At 68.2% G+C, this 22,797-nt stretch overlaps 1 protein-coding gene across 1 annotated transcript in view; it reads left to right on the forward strand.

The window, feature by feature from the left end:
- The window catches only part of CRIM1 (cysteine rich transmembrane BMP regulator 1), an 87,553-nt gene that overhangs the window by 37,604 nt on the left and 27,152 nt on the right, over positions 1-22,797 (forward strand). Inside the window, exons 3-5 of the mRNA XM_055123052.1 lie at positions 10,305-10,547; positions 11,643-11,763; positions 18,877-18,998. Coding sequence (XP_054979027.1) covers positions 10,305-10,547; positions 11,643-11,763; positions 18,877-18,998 — 486 coding nt within the window. The remainder of the gene's footprint in view (positions 1-10,304; positions 10,548-11,642; positions 11,764-18,876; positions 18,999-22,797) is intronic.

The following is a 22,797-nucleotide window of genomic DNA, read 5'->3' on the forward strand; positions in this document are numbered from 1 at the left end:
CCGCGAGCACTTCGCATCAGAGCCACAGACAGACGCCAGAGCAGTGCTCGTGCCTTAGCCTGTCAGTCCCTGTCGGGTTTCTTCCAAGAGGAGCCGTGTGAGCGTCCGCCAGGGGCTGCTGAGCAGTTAGGGTTCCTTCATCCTAATTAAATTTCCCTTTTCTTTTTTTTTTTCCCTCCTGAGAAGTGGCGCGTTGAGCACTGTGACGAGAAGGCTCTGGGCACCGTTGGAAAGCCGTGATCAGTGATGTCTGCGACGCTCATTTCCTTCTCTTAATCGCTGTTAACCCGCTGCAGGCGTCTTCCTCACTGGCGATCTTTTGGGGGGGCGTGTTTTCCCCCAAGAACATTTTTATTCATCTTTTTTTCTAATCTTGACTGGACGCCTTGGTCCGAGCCCAGTTAGTTTTTATTTTTAAGAAACCTTAAGCCCACTTTTATCCTTCCTTGTTTTCAACCCAGCGTGATCAGACGGTCTTAGCGTTTCCGTCATTTTCTGAATACGTTGCTCTGGTTTCCTCCAGCCGAGAGACTGACCCCCAGGCCTGGGACACAGCGAAATGTAGCCGCGTGTGCTCGAGGGTCTTGGGGGCCATCGGCCCCAACGGGAACAGCCCCAGACAGGCCCAGGACGGCCGGGCTCTGCGCCTGGCCCCTACGCTGGCCCTCGGGGCGGGCAGCCTGCCCCCCTCCCCGCTCAGGACCTGCCCTCTGAGTCCCTTCAGGAACGGCCAAATTTGGGTTTCCCGGAGGAGTAGCCAGAAGGCAGCCCTGGCGCCCAGTCAGGAGGGGCGGGCGAGGGGCAGACACAGCTGGCCGGTCTCGTCAGCGACCCCTGGTGGTGCCCAGGGCTCTGTGCAGTGCTGGGATTCGAACCCGGGTGTGCCGAGAGCAGGGTCTTCCCGCCCCGAGTGTGGCTGCCGGGGGGAGTCCTGTGTGTGCTCGGCGTGTCCCTGGGCCACTGTCCCGTGACTGACCTCGCCGTCGGGAGAGGGTCTGGCGGAGTGTTCCCAGGAGTGGGGGGCGCGGGGTCCCGGTCAGCGTCAGTGTTTCCTGTCCCGTCACCTCCTGCCCGCGGAAGGTGGCCTTCTGCCGACACATGACCCGAGGGGCCTGGCCAGGCGCTGAGCCTCACCCGACCGTCTCCGTGTGGGCGGGCCGGCCTGTCGCCCGGGACCCCGGACGTCCCCCCTTACAGCTCCCGCTCCCTCTCAGCACCTTCTCTGCCGCCCCGCGCGCACCCGCCCCTAGAGGAGGGGCCCTTCCGTGGGGCCAGCAGGGACCCCAGTGCCCAGCCGAGGGCCCCCCGAAGGGAGGGTCTGTGGGAGGGTCCCGTAGAGATGCTCCAGCTGGGAGAGGAGGGGCTTTGCAGTGGTCACGTCCCACGATGGCCCCCGCCCCCAGTCCTGCTCCCCGCGCCCTCGGTCACCCCCACACCCCGTGTTGCTGCCCCCTGCTGTGGGCACTGGCGTCTGCCTGCACTGAGCAGGGAGTGGGAGACACAGAGTCGGGGGCACGGGCCGTGCAGCTGCTGTGCTTCGGGGGGGAGGGGCAGCTCCCCAGAAGCACTGGACACGAGGGCGCGGCCACGGCACAGCAGGGACGGTGCTGGCATTGCATGCGGCCAGCCAGGGCTGCGTCCCTGGCACCCTGCAGGGTCCCTGAGCACCGTCAGGAGTGACCCCTGGGCGCGGGGCTGGGAGTGAGACCTAGCACTGCCGGGCGAGGCCCAGACTCCAGAAAGAGAGAAACACAGAGACTCTGGACGTGCAGGACGGGCGTCACTGGGCTAAGTGGCGGGCAAGGGGCCTGCGGTCAGTGTGTGCAGGGTCCTGGCGGGGCACGCTCTGGTGGTCTCATCCCAGCCGGCGAGTCTGTGGGTCTTACCCGTGCGCCTGGTCGTCTTCACCGAGGTCAGGTCAGCGGCACTCACTCAGATTCCCGGGTGCGCCCCCCCCCCCGGCTCAGGCAGGGCCCGCTGCGTGCCGGGGGGCACCTTGCCCTGTGCCGGCCCCAGGTTGCTGGGTGGGTTTGGACTTGGGGTTCTGAGTCTGTGTGAGTCTTTGTGGGGAGAAACCCCCCAGCCGTGGGCGGGGCTTGCTCCCGAGCACTGTGGGAAGTTTGCTTGGTGACACTGTGGGGCCACCATACCCAGCGCCCTCCCGGCAGCAGAGGGACGACGAGGCTGCCCGTTGCAGGCCCCTGTGCCCTCAGTGTCCCCCCCCCACACCCCCCCGCCGAGCCTCGGGGCGGCCAGAGCACGGTGCGGCAATCATCACAGGCTTGACTAGGCACGAAGTCGTGACTGGGGGTCCCCCCAGCCGCTGTGACGCGTCGTTCCACCCGGGGTGCCCTGAGCCCCTGAGGCAGGAGCCGAGCGCCGGGCTGGGGACGGGCCGGCTGCCCCCGCCACTGTCCGCGGCGTCCTGGCGGGCCCCAGCCTGGCTCCTGAGTCTCGGGCGAGCGCGGAGCCCCCGGGGGTCCCCGAAGGCAGCGCTCGGGGCCCTCCTTCCCCTTTCATCACGAGGAAACGAGTCTGGGACAAATTAAAAACCTGGTATGCAGCTTTCTGGCAGGCCGGGAATCTGCAGCGCGTGGCAGGGAATCAAGGGAGGAAAGTTCCTAGAAATGCTGCCGAGAGGGACCCGCCTGGGGGCAGCCCTGCGGGGCGGGGCGAGACGGGCGCGAGGGGAACGCCCGGCTGGCTGCGCTCCCCGCCCGGCTGTGTCAGCGCCCACAAGGGTTTGCTCTTGGGGCGGCCCGCTCGCTCCCACCGCTGAGCCCGGCCCAGCCCGGCCCGGCCCCGCCAAGGCTTCGTGAGCGAGTGTCCGCCCTCTCGGAGACTGGGCTGGCTGGCGGGCCGGAGGCAGGGCGGCCTGAGAAGCAGCGACCCTCCCTCCCTCCCTCTTTCCCCAGCTCCAGAGTCCCGAGAAAACCCGAGACCCCCCCGCCCTCACTCACCTCTGACCTCCACGGAGCGAGCCCCCCCACCGCCCCCCACTGCCCCGGCCTCTTGGAGTGAGTTTCGTCCCCTGCCGTGACGCGGGGGGAGTAGCGGCTGAGCCTTGGCCCTGAGACGCGGCCTGCCTGGGAGTGACCAGCTCCAAGGGGCGGCAGTGGAGCAGGGAGGGGGCGGGGGGCCAGAGCCGGGAAGGGACTCACATGGTCTCTGGACACGACGGCGTACGCACTCCCCGTGCAGACGGCCCAGAGGGCGTGTTCGAGGGTCTCGGGGCAGTGGGGGTCACCTGTCACACCTGTCCAGGGAGCCCGAGGCCAGGGATGCCCCCGAAGGCTGCTCCCAGATGTAACACGACAGCTGACCGGCCCCTCAGTCTTTGCTCTTCTGAATGACCAGGGGGGACCGTCACTCGCCCACACCCCCCGGGGACTGGGCAGTTCCAGGGACGTCCCTGAGGGGCTCGGCCTTGGGCCTCCCCCGCGGCCCTGTCTCTTCCTGAGCCCAGAGCGCTGGGTGGACACGCCCCAGCCTGGGGTGTCCGGCTCGGCGGCCTCTGGTCTCTCTGCTCTGCGGTGCAGGCCCCGGCTGGCCGGGCTGGCGCAGGTCAGCACCTGCGCGGTGGACAGCACCGCAGCCGCCCGCCCGACCCCAGGGTCCTCGGGCCTCTCTGCCGAGGGCTGGCAGGTCACGGGGCAGGGACTGGACTCGCCCCGTTCCAGGCGCGACTCAGAGCCGACCCACGTGTGTATGGGAGACGGTGACTCGGAGTAAGAGCAGAGGCGTGAGCCCCGGGGCAAGAAAGTTGGGGTGTTGGCGGGGTGTCTGCCGGGCCCCGCCCCGGGCTCTGCCGGCCAGTGGCTGCCCAAGGCCCCAGTCCCCCTGCGGACAAGCCGTGACCTCTGCAGACGCCCCGTTCCGGTTAGTCAGCCGCGCCCTCTGGGCTCCTCCGAGGCGGCCAGCGGCCTGGGAAGCCGCCTCTCCCCGGCCCGGCGCCCAGTGTGACCCGCTCCCTCGGGGGCCGGCACCCCGGGGCCTCTGTGCCGTCCTGGCGGAGTTGGTGAGGGGGGAGGAGGGCGCAGGAGCCTTTACGAGGGGAGATGAGAAATGTGGCAGCTTTCTCAAGGTGTCTTCCGGGACTCGCTCTTTACGCCCCTGCCCCACCCGGTCCCGGGCACGGCCGGCAGTGAGGCCCGGGTTCTGGGCCGGCAGGTGGCCCCAGCACAGCCAGGGGTCAGGCCATCTCACGAGCGGCACCGTGGCCACTGGGGAGTGACCCCCAGACCCTGGGGTTGCAGGGATCTGCTCCTCGGTCCCCCCCGCCCCCCCGCACGTCTGCAGGCTGGAGACAGGGCTGCGGTCAGTGAGGCCTCAGTGTCCAGCCGTGCCGCCTGCTCCGGTGCCCGTCGGCTCGGCCTCAAGGAGGGTCGGGCCACGTTCCCAGCGCTGCTCCAGCCGGGCACCGTGTTAGGAGCGTGTGTCTCGGCCCGGGAGGGGCTTGGCGCCGGCCGGCCCTGCCTGAGCCCCAGCACCCAAGCTCCCCGCCCCCCTGCACCCCCCCCCCATAGTCTCCCGAGTCCTTCTAAAGGCTCAGGAACTCCACGCGCCGGCCGGCCCTCGGACAATGCCCTGGTGTACAGTTCCCTCCCTCCCCCTGAAGCCAGCCCGGATCACGTTCTCCCGGCTCCCGGGCGCTGACAAAGGGTGGCGCCCGGCGGGCAGCGGGCTGGCGGGGCGTCCTCCGGCCCCGGCCGGGGATGCTGCTGGCAGGCGCCCGGGGGCCCGCCTGCCTGCGTCCTCCTTTGTCCCGTTCTGTGGGGGCTGTCCGGGGGCCGGGTCCCCGAGGGCCGTCTGCACACAGAGAGGAGACTGCACGGACACCCGCAGACCCGGCGTCGCCACGCGGACGCCTTCCGGGAAGGACGTGACGCTGCGTTCCTGGGCCTCGTCTCTGGGCCCGGGAGCGGGCAGGGGCCAGCCCTGCTCGGAGCCCGGCCACGTGCACGAGGAGTGACCTCAGCAACGCCGAGCCGGGCCCACACCAGCCACAGGCCCCGCCGCAGGCTGCACGCGGGCCCCTGTGGGTCTCCTTCCTTGGAAGCCCTGGCTGTGCCCACCCCCTGCCGGCACTGGCCCCCGGCCCCTGTTCTGCACCTTCTCTTCCCCGAGGACACTCAGAGCTTTTTTTTTTTTCCTTTCTGGGTCACACCCGGCGATGCACAGGGGTCACTCCTGGCCCTGCATTCAGGAATCTCCCCTGGCGGTGCTCAGGGGACCCTGTGGGATGCTGGGAATCGAACCTGGGTCGGCCGCATGCAAGGCAAATGCCCTCCCCACTGTGCTGTCATTCCAGCCCTGCTCAGAGCTTTTCCGGGAAGATTCTGGAGACCCTGCCCAGGTTCTCTAAGAGCAAAGTGGCTTGGAGCCTGTGTGGGGTGGAGGCAGGGGACCACCTAGCCCTGGGGCGCCCCGGCCTTGCCTGGACACTGGAGTCACTCAGGGGCCTTCAGAGAGACTCCCCCCCCCCCCCGTCACCACACTTGACCTGGTCTGCAGAGTCTGCGGCATGTCTGGGTCTCGGTCCCCTTTGCTGGGGGGCCACCCCAGCCCCTCACTCAGGGTCACTCCCTGGCGGTGCCCTGGACATGCCTCTGGGGCCTCCCGCGTTTCAGGCCCGTCGTTCAGCCGGACATGCTCGCTCGAGCCCCAGAGGGTATCTGGATTTTTTTGTTTCTTTGGGGGCACACCTGGTGATGCCCAGGGGGACTCCTGGCTCTGCACTCAGAACCACTCCCGGCAGTGCTCGGGGGACCCAATGGGATGCCAGGAACGGAACCCGGGTCGGCCACGTGCCAGGCAAGCGCCCTCCCCGCTGGACTGTCGCCCCTGAGTGTCTAGATTTTTCTTTTTTTCACGTTCCCGGGGCTCCCAGCGGTCGCCGAGGTGGGGAGTCATCGTCTCGCCGTGCTGTTCTCCGACTCTCGGGTCAGGGGTCCTGTGGCCTGAGATCGCCCTCCGGGGCTGTTTCAGGCGGTTCCAGGGGGGGGTGTCAGAGAACCCTGTTCCTGCGCGGCTCCTCCCAGACTTCACACCTGCTGGGAACCTTGCTCACGTGGCAGTGCTCCCTCACCTGGCTCACATGGCAGTGCTCCCTCTCGGCGGCTGCTCAAGGGCCCAAGTCCACCGCTTTTACGAGCACCCAGACACGGCTGTTGGCGCGGCTGCCAGGGACCACCTGTCGAGGGGCACGATGCCAGCGGGGAGCGTCGCTTCCTTCCCCCTGATGCAATCGCAGCAGCCGCACAGACGAGCTGTGTGGTCCCGGGGGTTCCCGGAGGGCCGCTGGGCGCCGTGCTCGGCCTAGCCACTCTCCTGCCGCCCGGCTCCCACCAGCCGCCTGCGCGGGGACGTCTGAATGTGCCGTGGGCAAAGCTTCCTGTCAGGAGGGAACTTCTGCCTGGAGTCGAGTGGCTGGCCCGAGCCCCCCCTGCCCTTCGCCCCCGTGTGGCTCGAGCCCACCCTGCCCTGGGCCCCCCCCCATGTGGCTCGAGCCTGCCCTGCCCTGGGCCCCCGTGTGGCTTGAGCCTCCCCTGCCCTGCGACCCCCCCATGTGGCTCGAGCCCACCCTGCCCTGGGCCCCCGTGTGGCTCGAGCCCCCCTTGCCCTGTGCCCCCCACCCGTGTGGCTCAAGCCTGCCCTGCCCTGGGCCCCCCGTGTGGCTCGAGCCCCCCCTGCCCTGCGACCCCCCATGTGGCTCAAGCCTGCCCTGCCCTGGGCCCCCCGTGTGGCTCGAGCCCGCCCTGCCCTGGGCCCCGCCCTGTGTGGCTCGAGCCTGCCCTGCCCTGGGCCGCCCGGAGCAGCTGGGCCCAGCACTAGGCCCGGCTCCTCCCGCACACCCCAGCCTCTGCTTAGGTCGGCCCACGCCGTGCCTTCCTGTTTGGGTTTTGCTTTCTTGCCTGAGTTTTATTTTCTCCGCCTTCTGGTTTGGGGGCCACTCCTGGACAGCTTGAGCCCCCTCCCGCCCCACAGCCGGGCCCTCGGGGGTCCCCTGTGGGGCTGGGAAGGGACCCAGGGGCTCCGGCGTGCAGAGCTCGGGCCAGCCCCCGGCCCCACGTAAGCCTTTGGGTTAGGTCGCGCCGTCAGAGACGGCTTTGCAGCAGTGCTCGCCTGAGCCCCGGGTCTCACCTGTGCCAGGGGGCCCCCCGAGCACAGAGGCGGGAGCTGCCCCTGTGCCCCCTGTCGTGGCCCAGGGCTCCAGGACGTGGTGAATTTTTCTTTAACTTGGATTGGAGCAAGAGCACAGCGGGTAGGGCGTTTGCCTTGCACGCGGCTGACCCGGGTTCGATTCCTCCCTCCCTCTCGGAGAGCCCAGCAAGCTACCGAGAGTATCCCGCCCCCACGGCAGAGCCTGGCAAGCTCCCCGTGGTGTGTATTCGATATGCCAAAAGCAGTCACGACAAGTCTCACAATGGAGACGTTACTGGTGCCCGCTGGAGCCAATCGATGCACAAGGGGACACAGTGCTGCTGTTGGGAAGCACAGAAACCTCTGTTCTCCTGTGTTTTTTATTTAATTTTATTTTTTAACGGTGAATCACCGTGAGGTAGTGACATACTTACAAGCTTCCGTGTTTGTGTTCCAGCCAGACAGTGACGGAGTGCCCACCCCGTCCCCCGCCAGTGCGATTTCTCCGGGGTCACTGTTCACTCTCTAGTTCCTTCACTCCCCGTGTCCTCCTGAGCCGCAGTCCTGTGTGAGGCCCGCTGGCGCCCCCCGGTGTCAGCCTGCGGCATGGCCTTCCTGGCCGCAGCGGGAGGGCAGGGAGGGGTGTGTGCTGGGAAAGTGCCTCCCGGGAGTCTCTCTGGGGCCGCAGCAAGGAGCCGCCCTCCCCCTGCAGCCGTGATTGCGCGGGGCAGGTCCTCCCCGCAGGCGCCTGCCAAAAAAGGCCATGATGAAATCGCGGAATGTGAGAGAAAAGAATCCACAGCGCAGCTTAGAGCACCGGCCGCCTCGAAATAGGAAAAACGTCCCGTGGCATCCGTCCCTCGCGTCAGGGAAGTTTCCAGGGCACCAAGGCGGCCAAACTCCCCCTGGCAGGAGCGTCGCCCAGGCCAGGACAGGCCGCGTGTGCCCTCGCGTGAGACGGCGCAGCCACCCACGACCGTCTCACACCCGCAGACTTGGGGTGAGCTGCCTCCCTTGGAGAGACGGGGGTCAGGGCACGGGGACCAGCCAGCCGGCCACTTCCCCTCTCCTGCGGCACACGCGCCCTCGGTCTGGGCGTCCCTGGCCCACAGGGCACTGGCCATCCCGGGGCCGACGGCAGGCCGGCCCAGCCCCACGCCCTCTCTGTCGGTTTGCAGTGACCCGCATCACCACCCTCGTGAGGGGAGCTGGCACTGTAGTCTTGGGGACTCTTCTTCCCTTGGTTTTTCTTATATATTTTTTTAAGTTGCTAATTAGAGCGTTTCCAGGGCAACCAGACGGAAAGGTTGCTAATGCCCCTTAGCAATATATAGAGACTCGAGAGGCTGCTCCGGGGACCACCGCTTCCTCCCCACTGTCTTTCTGGGGGAGCGGGGAGAGACGGGCACCTCTCCGCTGGCAGAAGGATCTAGAAGCAGGCTGAGGAAGAGGCACTGGTAACACCACTCCGGCTCTGGGTCATTGGAGTCGGGCGAAGTGAGCTGCCCCTGGTGCGCTGGGCGGGGTGCCCGGCCTCGAAGGAGAGGAGGGGGCGACGCTGCAAACGCCCAGCCCCGCGCTGAGGAAGGCCCGTCTCACACCCACGGGCTCCGGAAAGGCCGTTCCTTGGTCTGTCCGTCGTTCCGGCCGAGCCTGGGCCCGCCGGCCAGGGAGCCGACAGCTCTGCCCGGGAGGGCAGCACGAGCCCCCCGGAGACCCCGGAGATGGGTGGGCTCCCTTAGCCCCGTCCTGGCGGCCGGCAGGAGGACAGAGGCGTGGGAACGGCCCGTGTGGAGGAGCTTGGGCTGCAGAACACGCGCCAGCGGGCGTCCGTGCCGGGCCTCGGGGAACAGGACGGAGGCGGGAGAAGCAGCCGGTGTCCTGCGGGGCCCAAGGGTGCTTGAGGCGTCGTGTCCGGTGCAGAGGGTGGGTCTGGGGCCTCCTGGGAGCGGGTGCTGTGCCGGGTGCGGGGCCTTCGCTGATGGCGGACAGTGGGCTCGTTGGCGACGCCCCGTCTGCCCGCCGGCCCCCGCTGGCTGCTGCTCCCGCCCCACAGGCTCCCCTGGACTCAGTCGCCCTCTGCTCCCGGCAGGCCGTCGGGGGCGCGGGCCCTGCAGGCTCTGCCCGCTGCGGGCACCTGCCCACGGCCCAGCCCCGACCCGCAGCCCTCAGCTCTCTGTTCCCGCGCTGCTCCACCCGCTGCAGTGGGCAGCCCCCGAGGGCTGGCCGAGTCCTCCTCGGCCCTCTTCCCTCCCACCCGGGGCCCTCGTGCCTGCCCCTCGCCTACAGGTGGGCCCCTGATCTCCTGCTGTGCCTCCTCCCCCCAGCCCAGGACACAGGCTGGACTCGGGAGCCGCCAGTTGAGAGCCGTTGGTGCTGCCCCCGTGTGCCCACGGAGCTGGGTGGTCCTTGCAGAGTGACCAGGGCAGGGCGCCTGGGCCTGTGTCTCTGTAGGGATGGACAAGCACCGGTGGCACGGGTCCCTCAGCCTCCGTTTCCCTTGACGATGGGCTATTGGAAACGGGTCCGAGGGCCACCCCTGTGGCGTGGTCTTGGAAGCAGGCCTACACGGTCAGCGGTCCAAGCCGGCCAGCAGTGGCCTGGGCCGTGCCCGCGGCCGTGAACCGGCCCCGGGTGTCGTCCCTCGGAGCTGTGTCTGCGGTCACTGCGGGAGAGCGGGGTGGGCGCCCGTGGGCTCTTGCCAGCCCACACCCCGTCCGGCCCCCTGCAGGCGCCGCGGGACTCTGGCCGGTGCTTTGGGGCCCCCCGGTCCCCCACTCCGGGTTTCTCCAAACCTTTACCCATAACTAGAGGCCGGGCCCAGCCTTCCCGGAAACGGTTTCCCGCTGTCCCGTCGGGTCAGCACCGCACCCGGCGCTCAGGGCGGGGGAGTCCTCAGGCCCGCCCAGCTGCCCCCCCAGACTGGGGGGGTCCTCAGGCCCGCCCAGCCGCCCCCCCAGACTGGCCGTCTCCGTGCGCCCGTCTGTGCCCACGAGTCTGCCCGACTTGGAAGCTGGTTCTGGGCCCGGGCTGGGCCGCCTCTGGGGACCCGCCTCTGCCCTCGGGCGGGCTGCGGACCCCCTTCCTGCCCCCCGGTAGGGTGCCCGGCCCCCCGCCCCAGCACCCCCTGAGCTCTCGCTCCCCCCCCCCCCCCCCCGCAGAGGAGAAGCCGGACTGCTCCAAGGCCCGCTGCCAGGTCCAGTTCTCGCCGCGCTGCCCCGAAGACTCGGTCCTGATCGAGGGCTACGCGCCCCCCGGGGAGTGCTGCCCCCTGCCCAGCCGCTGCGTGTGTGACCCCGCGGGCTGCCTGCGCAAGGTGTGCCAGCCGGGGCACCTCAACATCCTCGTGTCCAAGGCCTCGGGGACGCCGGGGGAGTGCTGCGACCTCTACGAGTGCAAGCCAGGTAGGCCCCGCCCCGCCTCCGCGTCTCCCTCCCCTGCTCCCTCCCCGTGCTCCCTCCCCGTGCTCCCTCCCCACACCCCTCCTCGTGCTCCCTGCCCGTGCTCCCTCCCCGCACCCCTCCTCGTGCTCCCTCCTCGTGCTCCCTTCTCATGCTCCCTCGTGTTCTCTCCCCGTGCTCCCTCCCCTGCTCCCTCCCCATGCTCCCTCCCCGCACCCCTCCTCGTGCTCCCTCCCCAAGCTCCCTCCTCGTGCTCCCTCCCCAAGCTCCCTCCTCGTGCTCCCTTGTGTTCTCTCCCCGTGCTCCCTCCCCTGCTCCCTCCCCATGCTCCCTCCCCACACCCCTCCCCGTGCTCCCTCCTCGTGCTCCCTCCCCACACCCCTCCCCATGCTCCCTCCTTGTGCTCCCTCCCCGCACCCCTCTTCGTGCTCCCTCCCCGTGCTCCCTCCTCGTGCTCCCTCCCCAAGCTCCCTCCTCGTGCTCCCTCCTCATGCTCCCTCCCTATACCCCTCACCATGCTCCCTCCCCAAGCTCCCGCTCCAGTGCCCCTCCCTGTGCTCCCTCCCCAGCCCTTGGCATCATGGAGTCCCGGCTGCCTGCTCCTCCCCAGGGCGGCTCCGGGCCCCTCTGAGCCTCCCCCTGCCACGGTGACACCCCCAGCCCCCACGAGAGCGAGGGCCCCTCAGACAGACGCTGCTTCTGCCCCACCCGTGTCTCTCCTGGCTCCGTCCCTCACGTCTGAGCTAGCAGGTGCCATATCTGTGCCGCGCCCTCACCACCTCGGCCACCTGGTGGGAGGAGCACTGTGCCGCGGGCCCACAGACCCACCTTTCTGTGACTTGCCTCATCCCCGCCCTGGTGGCCCCTGAGCCAGCCGGAACGGCTGCTTCTGCTTGGCGTGTTTCTCACCGGCCCTTGGGGGGTTCGGTTTGTCTGTTTTCGTAAACTGCCGTAACAACGCTCCGCTCAGCACCCGGCCGGGTCTGTCTCCGGATCTCCCGGGGTGCCGCCGGCCGAGCCGCACGCCGTCTGCCGGGCACCTCGTCGGGGCTCCCGGGAGCCGCACCCCGTCACCGTGTCTCTCTGCCTGCCCCCCAGTCTTCAGCGTGGACTGCAGCACCGTGGAGTGCCCTGCGGTCCAGCAGGCTGTGTGCCCACTCGACAGCTACGAGACGCAGGTCAGGCTCACGGCGGACGGCTGCTGCACGCTGCCCACCAGGTGGGTCCCCCGTCGGGCCCCGGAAACCCGCCCATGGTGTTCACTTCCTGGGGCGCCATTCCCAGGGCTCACCACCACACACACACACACACACACACACAACACGCACACACAGAGACACACAACACACACACACACACAGCCATGTGCCCACAGTGAGGTCACTGCCATCCCTGCCCTGTCCATCCGTCAGGCCGGGGACCGTCCACATCTGCAGGCAGGCGGGGCCCCTCCGCACCGGACCCTTCTCCTCCCCCCCGGCACCCCCAGGACAGTTCCCCAGGGGTCTTTGCCTTGGCCGTCCAGGTTCCCCTGGGACCTCGGGCAGTCGGCCCTGCCCCCTTGCTGGGGAGACGGTGCGGAGGCCGGGGGCTGCTTCCCCCGAGGGCCCTCCCTCCCGACTCACCATCCAGCCCGTCCTGGGACCCTCGGCCCGGCCCTCCCGCCCTGCCGCGCTGCCCCCTCGGCCCCGTGTGTGTGTCCCTTGCTGCCCCCAGGGCCAGCCCGCGGGCACCTCCCCCGCCCTTTCGTTCCCGTCACTCTTCTTGGAGGTCACAGGTGTCCCTCAGCCCCGCCGTTCCCGGGTCCCACTGAGGCCCAGGGGTAGGTGTCGGGCCCAGTCCCGGCCAGAAGGCGCCGGCAGAGTCTTGGCGAGGCCCGTCGTGGGGTCCCGGGGCCTGCGGGGACGTGCGGAGCTCGGGAGGGTCCTGGGGCCCCACAGGCCTGAGCAGCCCCAGCCACCCTCGCCCGTCCCTCCGGGGTCCTTCTGCGGTGGGGGGAGCGTAGGGCGCGTCTCGGGTCTGCTCCGACCCAGGTCTCCGCCCCCGGCTCCCCGTGCCCCTGACGCACAGCGGGGCCCTGCGCCCGCAGCTCCTGGGCAGCCCCTCTGGGGGCCCTGCTGCCCCCACGCTGACCCCTCGGCGTCCTCCTGTCGGCTGCTTCTCTGAGTGCCGTGGCTGGGCAGATGCAGCAGCGCCGTCACGACCAGTGCCCGCCTGTGTCTGACGCGCGAGGGGACAGTCTCGGTGTCGGGTCCCCTCCCCGCTGGGGGCTCCTGCCGGCTCCTCTGGCCCCCGTGTTCCCCGGCCCCCTGCTGTCACCCGGCTCCCTCTCCCCCGTCCCCCGCACTCCGCTCTTCTCTGCCCCTCAGGCCTGTCTGGGGCCCAGGGGCAGAGGGTCCCCTCTCCCGGCCCCCGGGAACGGGAAGAGGGTCTGAGGCTGGACCCTGGGACGTGGGTGCCCACCCCCGGGGGACCCAGACACGCCCACTAGCCCCCAGGACACACGGGAGGAGAAGAGCCTCATGATGGTAGACGGGGGGGGGGGGGGGGGGAGGGGTGTCAGGGCCACACCCGCGCTGCCCGGGGCCGAGTCCTGGCCGGGCCCCACCCCGAGTCGAGTCCGCAGTGCAGACGCCTCCCCCGGCCCCGCTGAGGCCTGCTGACCCGGGGGCTTGGGGGTGTGACCCTCAGCCTCTGTCCCCTTTCCCGCCCTCAGACCCTGGGGTGGGTGCAGCGGGGAGGGCGCGGTGTCCACGCCTGACAGACGGACGCTCCTTCGAAGCCACGGGCCGGGGGCGCACGCTGGGTACTCAGAGGTGGAAACACGTCGTCATTGTTTATAACGGTCCGGAACTTAAAATAGGGTTTCTGCCGGGCTGGGCACTGCAGCCACGTTCCCAGGCTCCGCTGGCTCCGGGCCCTGGCGGGGGTCTGAGTCACTCGGGGCCCCTCGGTGGGATATTTATATCTCTGGCTCTCCGAGGCGCTGCTGAAAGGGCCTTTTAATAATATTTTTTTCTTCATTTTTATTTTTAAGCCGGGATCTAGAAATGGTTTTTATTTTTGTTTTCCTCAGCCCCTCAGAACTTGCCCTGACCGGGCCGCCCCCAGCTGCCCCCCTGCAGTGCCCTGCCCAGGGGGGCGAGGCCGAAGGACCCCAGAAAGTGGGGGGGAACCGCACATCACATGTCCTGCACCTGCATTTGTTCTGGCCCCCGAGGCGGCTCCGGGGGCCTCTGCCCTGTCTGAGGGAGGAGGGCGGGCGCCTCCGCCTGGCTTTCCCGGGCCCTTCCCGGACAGGGGCAGCCGAGTCCCGGGGGGGGCAGAGAAGGAAAGTGCCGCTGCGCCAGGCCGGCAGGGGCGGCGGGCACCAGGGGCTCCGAGGCTGGGCCAGTGAGCAGGGGTGCCCGCTCTGGGAGTTCTTTCTCTTCCGTTAAGCAACTTAGCAGGGCGAGATGCAGGCGAGTCACAGCTGGGCACGGTGTGGCCCCTGGGCCAGGCCCCTTGGCTGGCGCCGCCCTGGTGGAGCAGAGTGGGGAGGGGGCGGGGAACGTCCTGGGGGGTGTGCGGCCTCCCGCCGGGCACGACCCCGTGCCAGAGCAGTCTACCGCAACGTGTGTGTGTGTGTGTGTGTGCGCGCGCACGTGTGTGTATGCATGTGTATGTGTGTGTGTGTGTGTGTGCGCGCGCGCCGTGTGGGGGCCCCCAGCACTTACTGGTAGGAACTCCCTCATACCGGGGCTCCCCTCCCCCTTCCTCGTTTATCCCGGCTCCCTCCCCCCACCCCCCCACGTTGAAGCTGGTCTCCCTCCCCTGCTGTCCACCCCCCTCCCCGTTCTCCACCTTCTCGCTGCTCTTGTCCATGTTCTGCGTGGCCTCGTGCACAGGCACACACGCACACGCGTGTTTGCACACCCCGCCCCTGGCCCCGCGTGCGTGGGACTTCGGGTGCTCCGCCCCTGACTCCCCCTGCCGTCCGCGTGGACGGAGCCACGTGCCAGAGGGAGGCCCCGTGGCGGCGTGTTACGCTCCCGTGTCCTCGCGCGTGGCCTTGGCTTTGCTCCTCCTTCCAGGACGCGGCCCTCGGAAAAGGGCTTCCAGCCGTAGCTCGTGGCGCGGGTGGGGCAGGGCGGGGCGGGGCGGCAGCTGCTGTGTCTGAGAGGGTCACCCGCCACCCTCTCTGGGCTCTTCCCGGCCAGGGCCACCTTCCCCGCCCTTGGCCCTGGGCTCTTCCTGGTTGGTTGGTTTGGGGGCCACAGCCCGCAGTGCCCAGGGGTTCCTCCCAGGGGGGTCTCGGCCTTGGGGGTGCCCAGCAGCCGGCGGGCTTCAGGGAAAGGCGCTTCCTGGGGCCGCGGGATTCCCGGGCTGCCGCTGGCTCACGCGGGTGGAATTCTTGGCAGGCCCCGCGCCGTCAGGAGCGCCTGGGTTCATTCACAGGGAGCCCGGCCGCAGAGCCGCCGGCGGGGAAGGGTCAGTGCCGCCCCAGCACGCCGCAGAGAGGAAGCTGGGGCCGCCACCGTCGGGATAGGCAGGGGTGCGGTCACGCAGGCATGGCCAAGTCGAGACCCCTTTTCCCAAGCGGTCACTGGGTGAGGGAAGAAGTGGCCGGTCCCCATGGGACACCGGGACCCTCCTCCCTCTACCCCTTCCTCTTTCCCCCCCACCCCGCCCCGCGCTCTGTGTCTGATGGACGCAGGCCCAGCCCAGCACTCAGGTTCCGTGAGCTGCCCCTTCTTGCTCCATCACAGAAGGACAGAAGGGCCCGGGAGGGACAGAGTGGACAGCCCTCCACTGCCGCCCCGCCTGGCGCGTGGCCACTTGGAGGCCCAGAGGGGCCCTGTGGCCCCTCTTGAGAATTTCTAGCAGGGGCCAAGTGTGGCTCTCAGGCCAGAGGGACGGCACAGCGGGGAGGGCACTGACCCTGCACGCAGCTGACCCAGGTCTGACCCCGGCCCCCTAGGCGGCCCCTGAGCACCGCCAGGAGTGACCCCTGAGCGCAGAGCCAGGATCAGCCCCGAGCATCGCCGGGTGTGGCCCCAAAACAAGCAGCCAAAAAAACAAAAAGGTCATACTGGGTAATTTAGCTTCTTATGTCACATCTACTCAAGTTAATCAGTGGGAAACTGCCCTTGAACGTTCATTTTCTAAGGACGCCATCAAATTAAAAGTCTCGTCATTAATTATCACGTCCATCTGTTCCGAGGCATTGTCCCCAAGAAGGTGGAACTTCACAGTTTGGGGGTTTGGGTTTGGTTTGGTTTGGTTCAGATGAGTGCGTTGGAAGGCGACTTTCTCTGGCTCACTTCACTTGAAGGGGGAGGGGCCCTTTATTTGGGTAATTTACTCAGCTGCTTTGGGGGAAATAAATAAAATCATAGAAGGAGTAAAATAGGCGTTGGCCAAGTGCGGATTTAGAACATTCCTGACTCGAAAGCTAGCAGCACTCTTTCCGAGCACGGCGGGGGCAGGAAGCCGGGCCTGCTCTGGAGGGGGTTCCTGACCAAGGCGAGACCCTCTCCCCCCCCACGCCCCCCATCACCCGCCTCTGGGGGTCTCTGCCTCTCCAGCGTTCGGGCACGTCAGCGGGCTCCCTTCAACCCCCGTGTCTTTGAAACAGATGATCGTGGGGGTTCGCGTTGTGCTGGCCGCAGCTGCAGACTCGGGAAGCCCCTCCTAGCCGGACCCCCCCCCCCCCGCCACTCAGGCTGAGCCGCCTCCCAGCTCCCTGTCTCCATCCCGAAACCAAGCTCAGGGGCTCCCTCGGTGCTCCCGTCTGAGAGGTCCCAGTGCTCCCGGCCTCTGGACACACAGAAGGGCGCAGAGGCGGGCGGGAGGGCGGCCCCCCTGCCCCTGAGCGGGCAGAGAGCAGGACCCTCCACCTGAACCCCTGCCTCGGCCTCCCCGGCCACCGTCACCTGGGACCCTGCCTCCAGGCAGCTCACTCTCCCGGGAGGGGCTGGGGGAGCCAACGCAGACTGTCGCACCACCCTGGAAATGGCCCCCGCAGAGACAGAAACCCCCACCGCCACACACACACGCACACACACACATGTAAACACACTCTACACATGCACACATGCATACACACATACAAACATGCTTTGCACATGCAAACTCATGCACGCATGCATGCATACACATGCACCTACACATGCATATATACACACGCATGCATGCACACATATGCACAAATATGCAAACGCACACATACCTGCACACATGCGTATACACATGCACACACACATGCAAATGTGTGCACAGACACATGCCTGCACACTCGCACACGCAGCTTTGGCGCCTGTGACTCTCCGTGGTGCTGGGTGGAAGTGACAGAGTCCGGGTGGGACTGATGCCCTGGCAGATGCCCAGGTTGTCAGCTTGCTGTGTAGGCGGGTGTTGTATAGACGAGTCACACGTGGCATGGCAGGGGCGTCTTCCTTTTCCTCTCCGTAGAGTGTGAAGGGCGGGTCACTCCCGGCTGGGCCCGGGCCTGGCGGTCCTGCCCCTGCCGTCTCCCCTGCCTGGGGCTGCGTTTCCCAGGACCTCACACTCCTCCCTGGCTTTGTTTTGGCCCGGAGGAAAGCAGAACTGGAGCGGGTGGGGGGTTAGGCACCGCCTGGGGACTCGCTGAGGACGGGGTCTCTCTCTGGCCCGCCTGTCCCAGGGGCACGCCCCTGAGGGTCTCACTGCCTGGAGCCCTCGCCGAGGCCCATCTGGGCGTCTGTGCCCCAGGGGGAGCTCCAGGCCATGCAGGGAGGGTCCCGGGGGCTCGCCGGGGATGGGGACAGTCCCACGGCTCTGGCCGGCCGCCTGATGCCGCCTGGCTGTCCTGTCGGGCGCGGGGGTCTTCCGAGACGCGGCGGGTGTCAGGCAATCGGCCGCAGAACCCCCTCGGGGGCCCCCTGCCCGCTTGGGCGGCTGGTCCAGGCGTGTCCCCCCCACCGGGCCTCTCCTGGGGGGAAGCTGAGCTGAGCCCCAGCGTGGCCGGGGCCGCCGTAGGGAGGGGCCGTCCAGAGCCTGTCCTGGAGCCGAGCGCGCCTTGGCACCTGCCACTCAGACCCCCCGGGAGCTGGGCAGGGACCCCTCCCAAGGGGGCGGACCCCCGGGCCCTGGTTCCACCCGCAGGGCCCCCTGCGCCCCCCCACAGAAGGGCAGATCCTGGGGCCCTGCTCCCGCCAAGGGCTCTGCCCAGCTCTGGACGCCACACGGTCCTGAGCACGGCGGGAAGGCACCTGACCCCGCAAGCCGGCACCTGACCCCGAGGCCCCAGCTCGGGTGGCAGAAGACCCCTCCCCACCCCCGCCCCGTGCGACTCCCCCAGATGCCCCGCCCCCCGCAGCTGAGGCCTCGGTCCAGCCTGTGCTGCCATCACGCCCGTCTGCTCAGCGCCCGGGGCAGTAACGGACACTCCGTCCACGCAGGCCCCGGGTGCTCTGAGCCCACGGGCTTCCCCCAGGGGCCCGATGGCAGGACCCGCAGGCAGTATCTGGGCCCAGGGTGGGGGGGGGCAGCCCAATGGCAGGACCCACCCATCTCCTCTTGCTCACGTCGGCCGTGCCGAGCCGTGGGGTCCCGCCGTGTGGAGATGCTCCTGGTCCGTCCCCACCGGCTCTGCGGGGACTTCTGGAGGCAGCCGCGGGGCCCCCTCTCAGCCAGAGTCCCCACCCCCCCACACGTCAAACTCGTTTCCTAGGGGACGCCAAGGGGTACTTGAGCCCCCCCACCCACCCCGTGAAACAGGCTCAGAGACAGGAGGGGTCTGGGCGGGGGCGGGGAGCAGAGAGGCAAGATGGGGGCGGGGGTGTCGGGCTGAGGGGCACAGCCGGCCGCAGGGCTGCCCCATCGTGCCCCTAATGTCCATTCCTGCCCCCCCACACTCTGAACCCCATTCTCTGTGCTCTCGGAGGGGGTGGGGGAGGACGTGCCCCTCAGCCAGGGCCCGGGCTGACTCCTCGGCTGTTCCAGCTCCCTCCCGTGCCACCGTCCACCTGGGCCCTGGCCGGAGGGACTTGGGGGCCCCCCGACCCCCTTCTCCGTGCTGAGGCCCCGGGCGCCTTTGGAGCCGACGGCCCCCGTCCCGCCACATTCCAGCCCCGAGCTCCCTTCCCGGGCACTCCCTCACCCCTCACACCCCGCGTCCATCCCAGGGGTCCCGGGGGGCTCCTGCGTCCTCCCTGTGCCCACGTGGCTCCACCCCAGCCTCCCGCCTGCAGCCTTGCCTTCTCCCCCGGCCTGGGGTGGCCCCGAGAGCAGAGTCAGAGCCGCGTCCAGACTCGGGCGGCGGGGAGCCGGGCGCTGCCTACTCACGGGTCTCCCTCTGCTTTGGTTTCAGATGCGAGTGTCTCTCTGACTTGTGCGCGTTCCCCGTGTGTGAGGCGGGCAGCAGCCCCCGCAGAGTCTCGCGTGGAACCGGGACCCCCGGCAAGTGCTGTGATGTCTTTGAGTGTGTTAATGGTACGTGGGTCTCCCGTCCCCTGTCCCCGCCCCGGTCAGCGTCTGTCACCGGGTGGTCACCCGCGTTGCCCGAGGGCGCCCGCTTCTCGGCAGGTGCAAGGGGGGAGGTGCCCAGCCTCGTGGAAGGGGCTGGCACGGGGGCTGGTCTCACCTCACGGCCCGCCCGGGACCCCGGGGGCAGCAGGAGTGAGGGGGCCTGGCGGGGCGGGGGAGCAGGCCAGGAGCCCCAGCCGTGTGTCTCTGGCCGCTCTGGGCCTGAGTCTGGGCCATGCCAGGCCCTGGAACCAGCCTCCCCCTGGCCTCTGCCCCCCCTCCCCCCGCCTGCCCTGAGGTTTGTCAGCTGCCCCAGGGCGCGGCGCCTGCGTTCCCTCGAGAGCCCAGGAGGGGGTGCAGCGGTGGGGCTCTGTGCTGGGCCCCGTTTCAGGCAGGGTTCCCACTTCTCTGTGGCCCCTCCGGCCCTGTTCTCTCACGGCTTCTCGGCGGGGGTGGGGCTGAGGCGTCCAGCCTTTCACCTGGCCTGGGCGAAGGGACTTCGGGTGCCAGGCGGGCGCCCGGAGCAGGGCATGGGGCCGCCGTCACCGTCCAGGGCTTCCCGTGGCCTCGTCCCTCCCCACTGCCGTGTCGCCCTCGGCTGCGGCTGCGGCTGGACCCAGCTTGGCTGAAGGAGAGTCTGGCGTCGCCTTGGCATGTGTGCACCCGCCTGACATGTCTGCACGTGTGCACACACGTGAGCGTGCATGTGCGGGGAGCATGCACATGTGAGAGCGTCCACGCGTGTGCACGACCATGCATGTGGGAGGGAGTATGCACGTGTTTGGGAGTGTACACACCTGTTGTGGGAGCATTCGCGTGTGCACACACATGTGCATGTGTGGGGGAGCCCGGCGGGGTGGGTCGGGGTGAGAGCAGATGCAGAGTGGGTACAAGTCTGGGGGGACAGTGGAGCAGGACCCCAGTGTGCCCTCGCCTGCGTCCGGGTGAGGCCCTCCCGGCCTCCTGCCCGCCCGTGGCAGGGCACACGGGTGGAGCACTCACTGGGGAGCCCTTGGCGGGGAGCGGGGCGCTGTGGCCAGGCTGCTGAGGGTCAGCTGTCCAGAGCGCAGAGGTGGGGTGAGAGCGACCCCTGCGGCCCAGGTGGGTGTCAGCTGTCTGGGGGCTGCTCGGTGCTCCCCAGCAATGCTCGCCTTCACCCTCACAGGCCGTGGAACGGCTGCTCGAGCAGTGCCAGTGGCCGTGTCCCCCAGGGCCAGGTGGTCACGGTTACGTGCCACCTGGCAGCGCGCACGTGAGGTTGCTTATTTTGCTGCTTCCGTCTGGGACCACTCCTGGTGGTGCTCGGGGCGCCCTGTGTGGTGCTGCGGCTCGAACCCGGGTCGGCCACACGCCAGGCAAGTGCCCTCCCCACCGCGCTGCTGCCCCACGTGAGAGGTCTGGGCCGAGAGTCCGGCCCGTGGTCAGCTCCCGGGGATGCTTCTGGCCTCCTCGCCCCCTTGCTGCATCTCCCGGAACTGGCGACTCCCTCAGATCCCTCCTGCGGTTCTTCTCTGGGCTCAAGGCGGCTCTGGAGAGGCCTTGTGCCCGCCCTGCCCCGGGCCGCCCTGCGGGGATGACACCCGAGGCGGGAGGCCCCAGGGCGCCGTAAGACCCCCCTAGAGGTGGGAGGCCGCGGGCCACCCTGCACCTCCATCTCCGCTCTTTCTTTTCTTGTGCTGTTTGGGTCACACCCGGCGATGCTGAGGGGTTCTTCCTGGCTCTGCACTCAGGAGTTACCCCTGGAGATGCTCGGGGGACCCCATGGGATGCCGGGGATCGAACCCAGGTTGGCCATGTGCAAGGCAAACGCCCTACCCGCTGTGCTATCGCTCCGGCCCCTCCGGCTCCATCTACTCTGGCCCCAGGCGACTTTCTCCGTTCCCGCCGTCTCCCTTCCCCTCTGCCCTCCTGCAGTTGGCAGACGGCGGGGATACCAAGCTTAGGATAGAAGGTGCTTTTTGAAGAGTTCTGGGGTATGTCAGAGAATATCCCGGAACTCCAGAGCTTGCCCTATAGTCAGGCAGGCCCAGGGCACGGGCCAGCAGCCCCTATGGACAGCTCGGAGGCTGGGGAGGGCCCAGCTGTGGCTCCCAGCGGCCTCTGCCCCCTGCCCAGCACCCCGACAGGGTGTCCCCGTTCCTTGGGGTACCCAGCCCTGGCGAAGGATCGGTCCCTTGTCACCACCACCACCTCCCATCACTCAGTTCCTCAGCACCCCTCCCTGAGTCTCTGCCCTTCGCAGGGGGATTTCTTCATGTGGGGGGGGTCCTTCTCAAGAGCTGCACACCTTCATTGTGTTTCGGGGGTCCCTCTGCTCATGCTCCCCCACGTACATAGACATGGTATGTATGGTGTTCTCTCTCAGAGACGGGAAGAACGCTCACATAACAGCAGTGTGTGTGTGTGTGTGTGTGTGTCCTTGGGAGCAGAGAGCTAGTACAGGGGGTGGGTGTCTGCCTTGCACGTGGCTGACCCTGGATCAATCCCCAACACTGCCTGTGGTCCCCCAAGCAGAGCACGCACGCGCACACACACACACACACACACACACACAAGTGCTCCCTGCAAGGGCCCTTCACACACACACACACACACACACACACACACACACACCCAAGTGCTCCCTGCAAGGGCCCTTCACAGACTGCCGTGCGCCCCGGGGGGTTGTCCGTCATGCCGGTTCTCCGCCTGCCCGTCCTCTGGGGCACAGGAGAGACTCGCAGCCCCCGAGCAGGGGCACAGGCGCATCCACCTCCTCAGCAACCCCCACCCCATCTGTGCCGCTCCCGAGAGACCCCAGCACGCAGTGTCTCCCCGCCTGACGCTTGCGTCGCTGCTCAGCGTCCACTGGGGCTGACTGACAGGTTAGACGGTTACCGGGGCTGTGCACGGGTTGGGGGGGAGCGTGGCACCTATAGACGGATGAGCCCGGGCCTCAGGCACCCGCGCGGGCATTGGGATCCACCTTCCCCGGTGGCTGTAAGGGACACACCGGCCCTCATTTCCCCTGACTTCTTCGGAGCTGTCAGTCGTGGCCCCATTCCTCCACCCGTTTCCAGCAGACACACTCACACACTCAGACACACTCACACTCACACACTCATATACTCATACACACACAAAACACACACACATACATGCATATACACACATTCACACACACACACACACACACACACACACAAGCAGGCTGTAACCTGGGCCTTCATGGGGGTGCCCATCTGGGCCGTGTGTCCAGGCTCCGTCCACGCCGTAGCCCGCGCGAGGGCTCCCTCCCTGCTCACGGCCAAGACGCTTGCTGCCCTGTGGACTTGCCCTGCGCCCTGTGTCAGGGGCCATCGCTGCCGCCCGGGCAGTTTCTGTCCTCAGCATCCGTGGGAGGCCCCCGCCCGCCTGCGTGAGCCCCGTGGGCATTTCTCCTGCGTGGCGTGTGAGGAGTGGACTGTCCCTGGAGTCTGGAGGCAGCTGTAAGCAGCGAGGGGAATCCCGTCTTCCCCAGACCCTCGGGAGCACTCACCTCCAGCATTTCCTGTTCTAGGTGCCCTCTGGGATCTGGGGCGGGTCCGAGAACCCTGAATAGCTAAGTCCCACGTCTTCATCCTGCCTGCGTCTGCTTAGTGTCACTTCTCTTCCGGTTTTTGTTCTGTTCTGTTCTGTTTTGTTAGAGCCGTACCTGGCTGTGCTCAGGACTGACTCGCGGCTCTGCTCAGGGATTACTCCCGGCAGTGCTCAGGGGACCAAATGGAATACTGGGGATCGCACCCAG

Source organism: Sorex araneus, chromosome X (assembly GCF_027595985.1).
Source record: "Sorex araneus isolate mSorAra2 chromosome X, mSorAra2.pri, whole genome shotgun sequence".
In the NCBI taxonomy this organism is placed as follows: domain Eukaryota; kingdom Metazoa; phylum Chordata; class Mammalia; order Eulipotyphla; family Soricidae; genus Sorex; species Sorex araneus.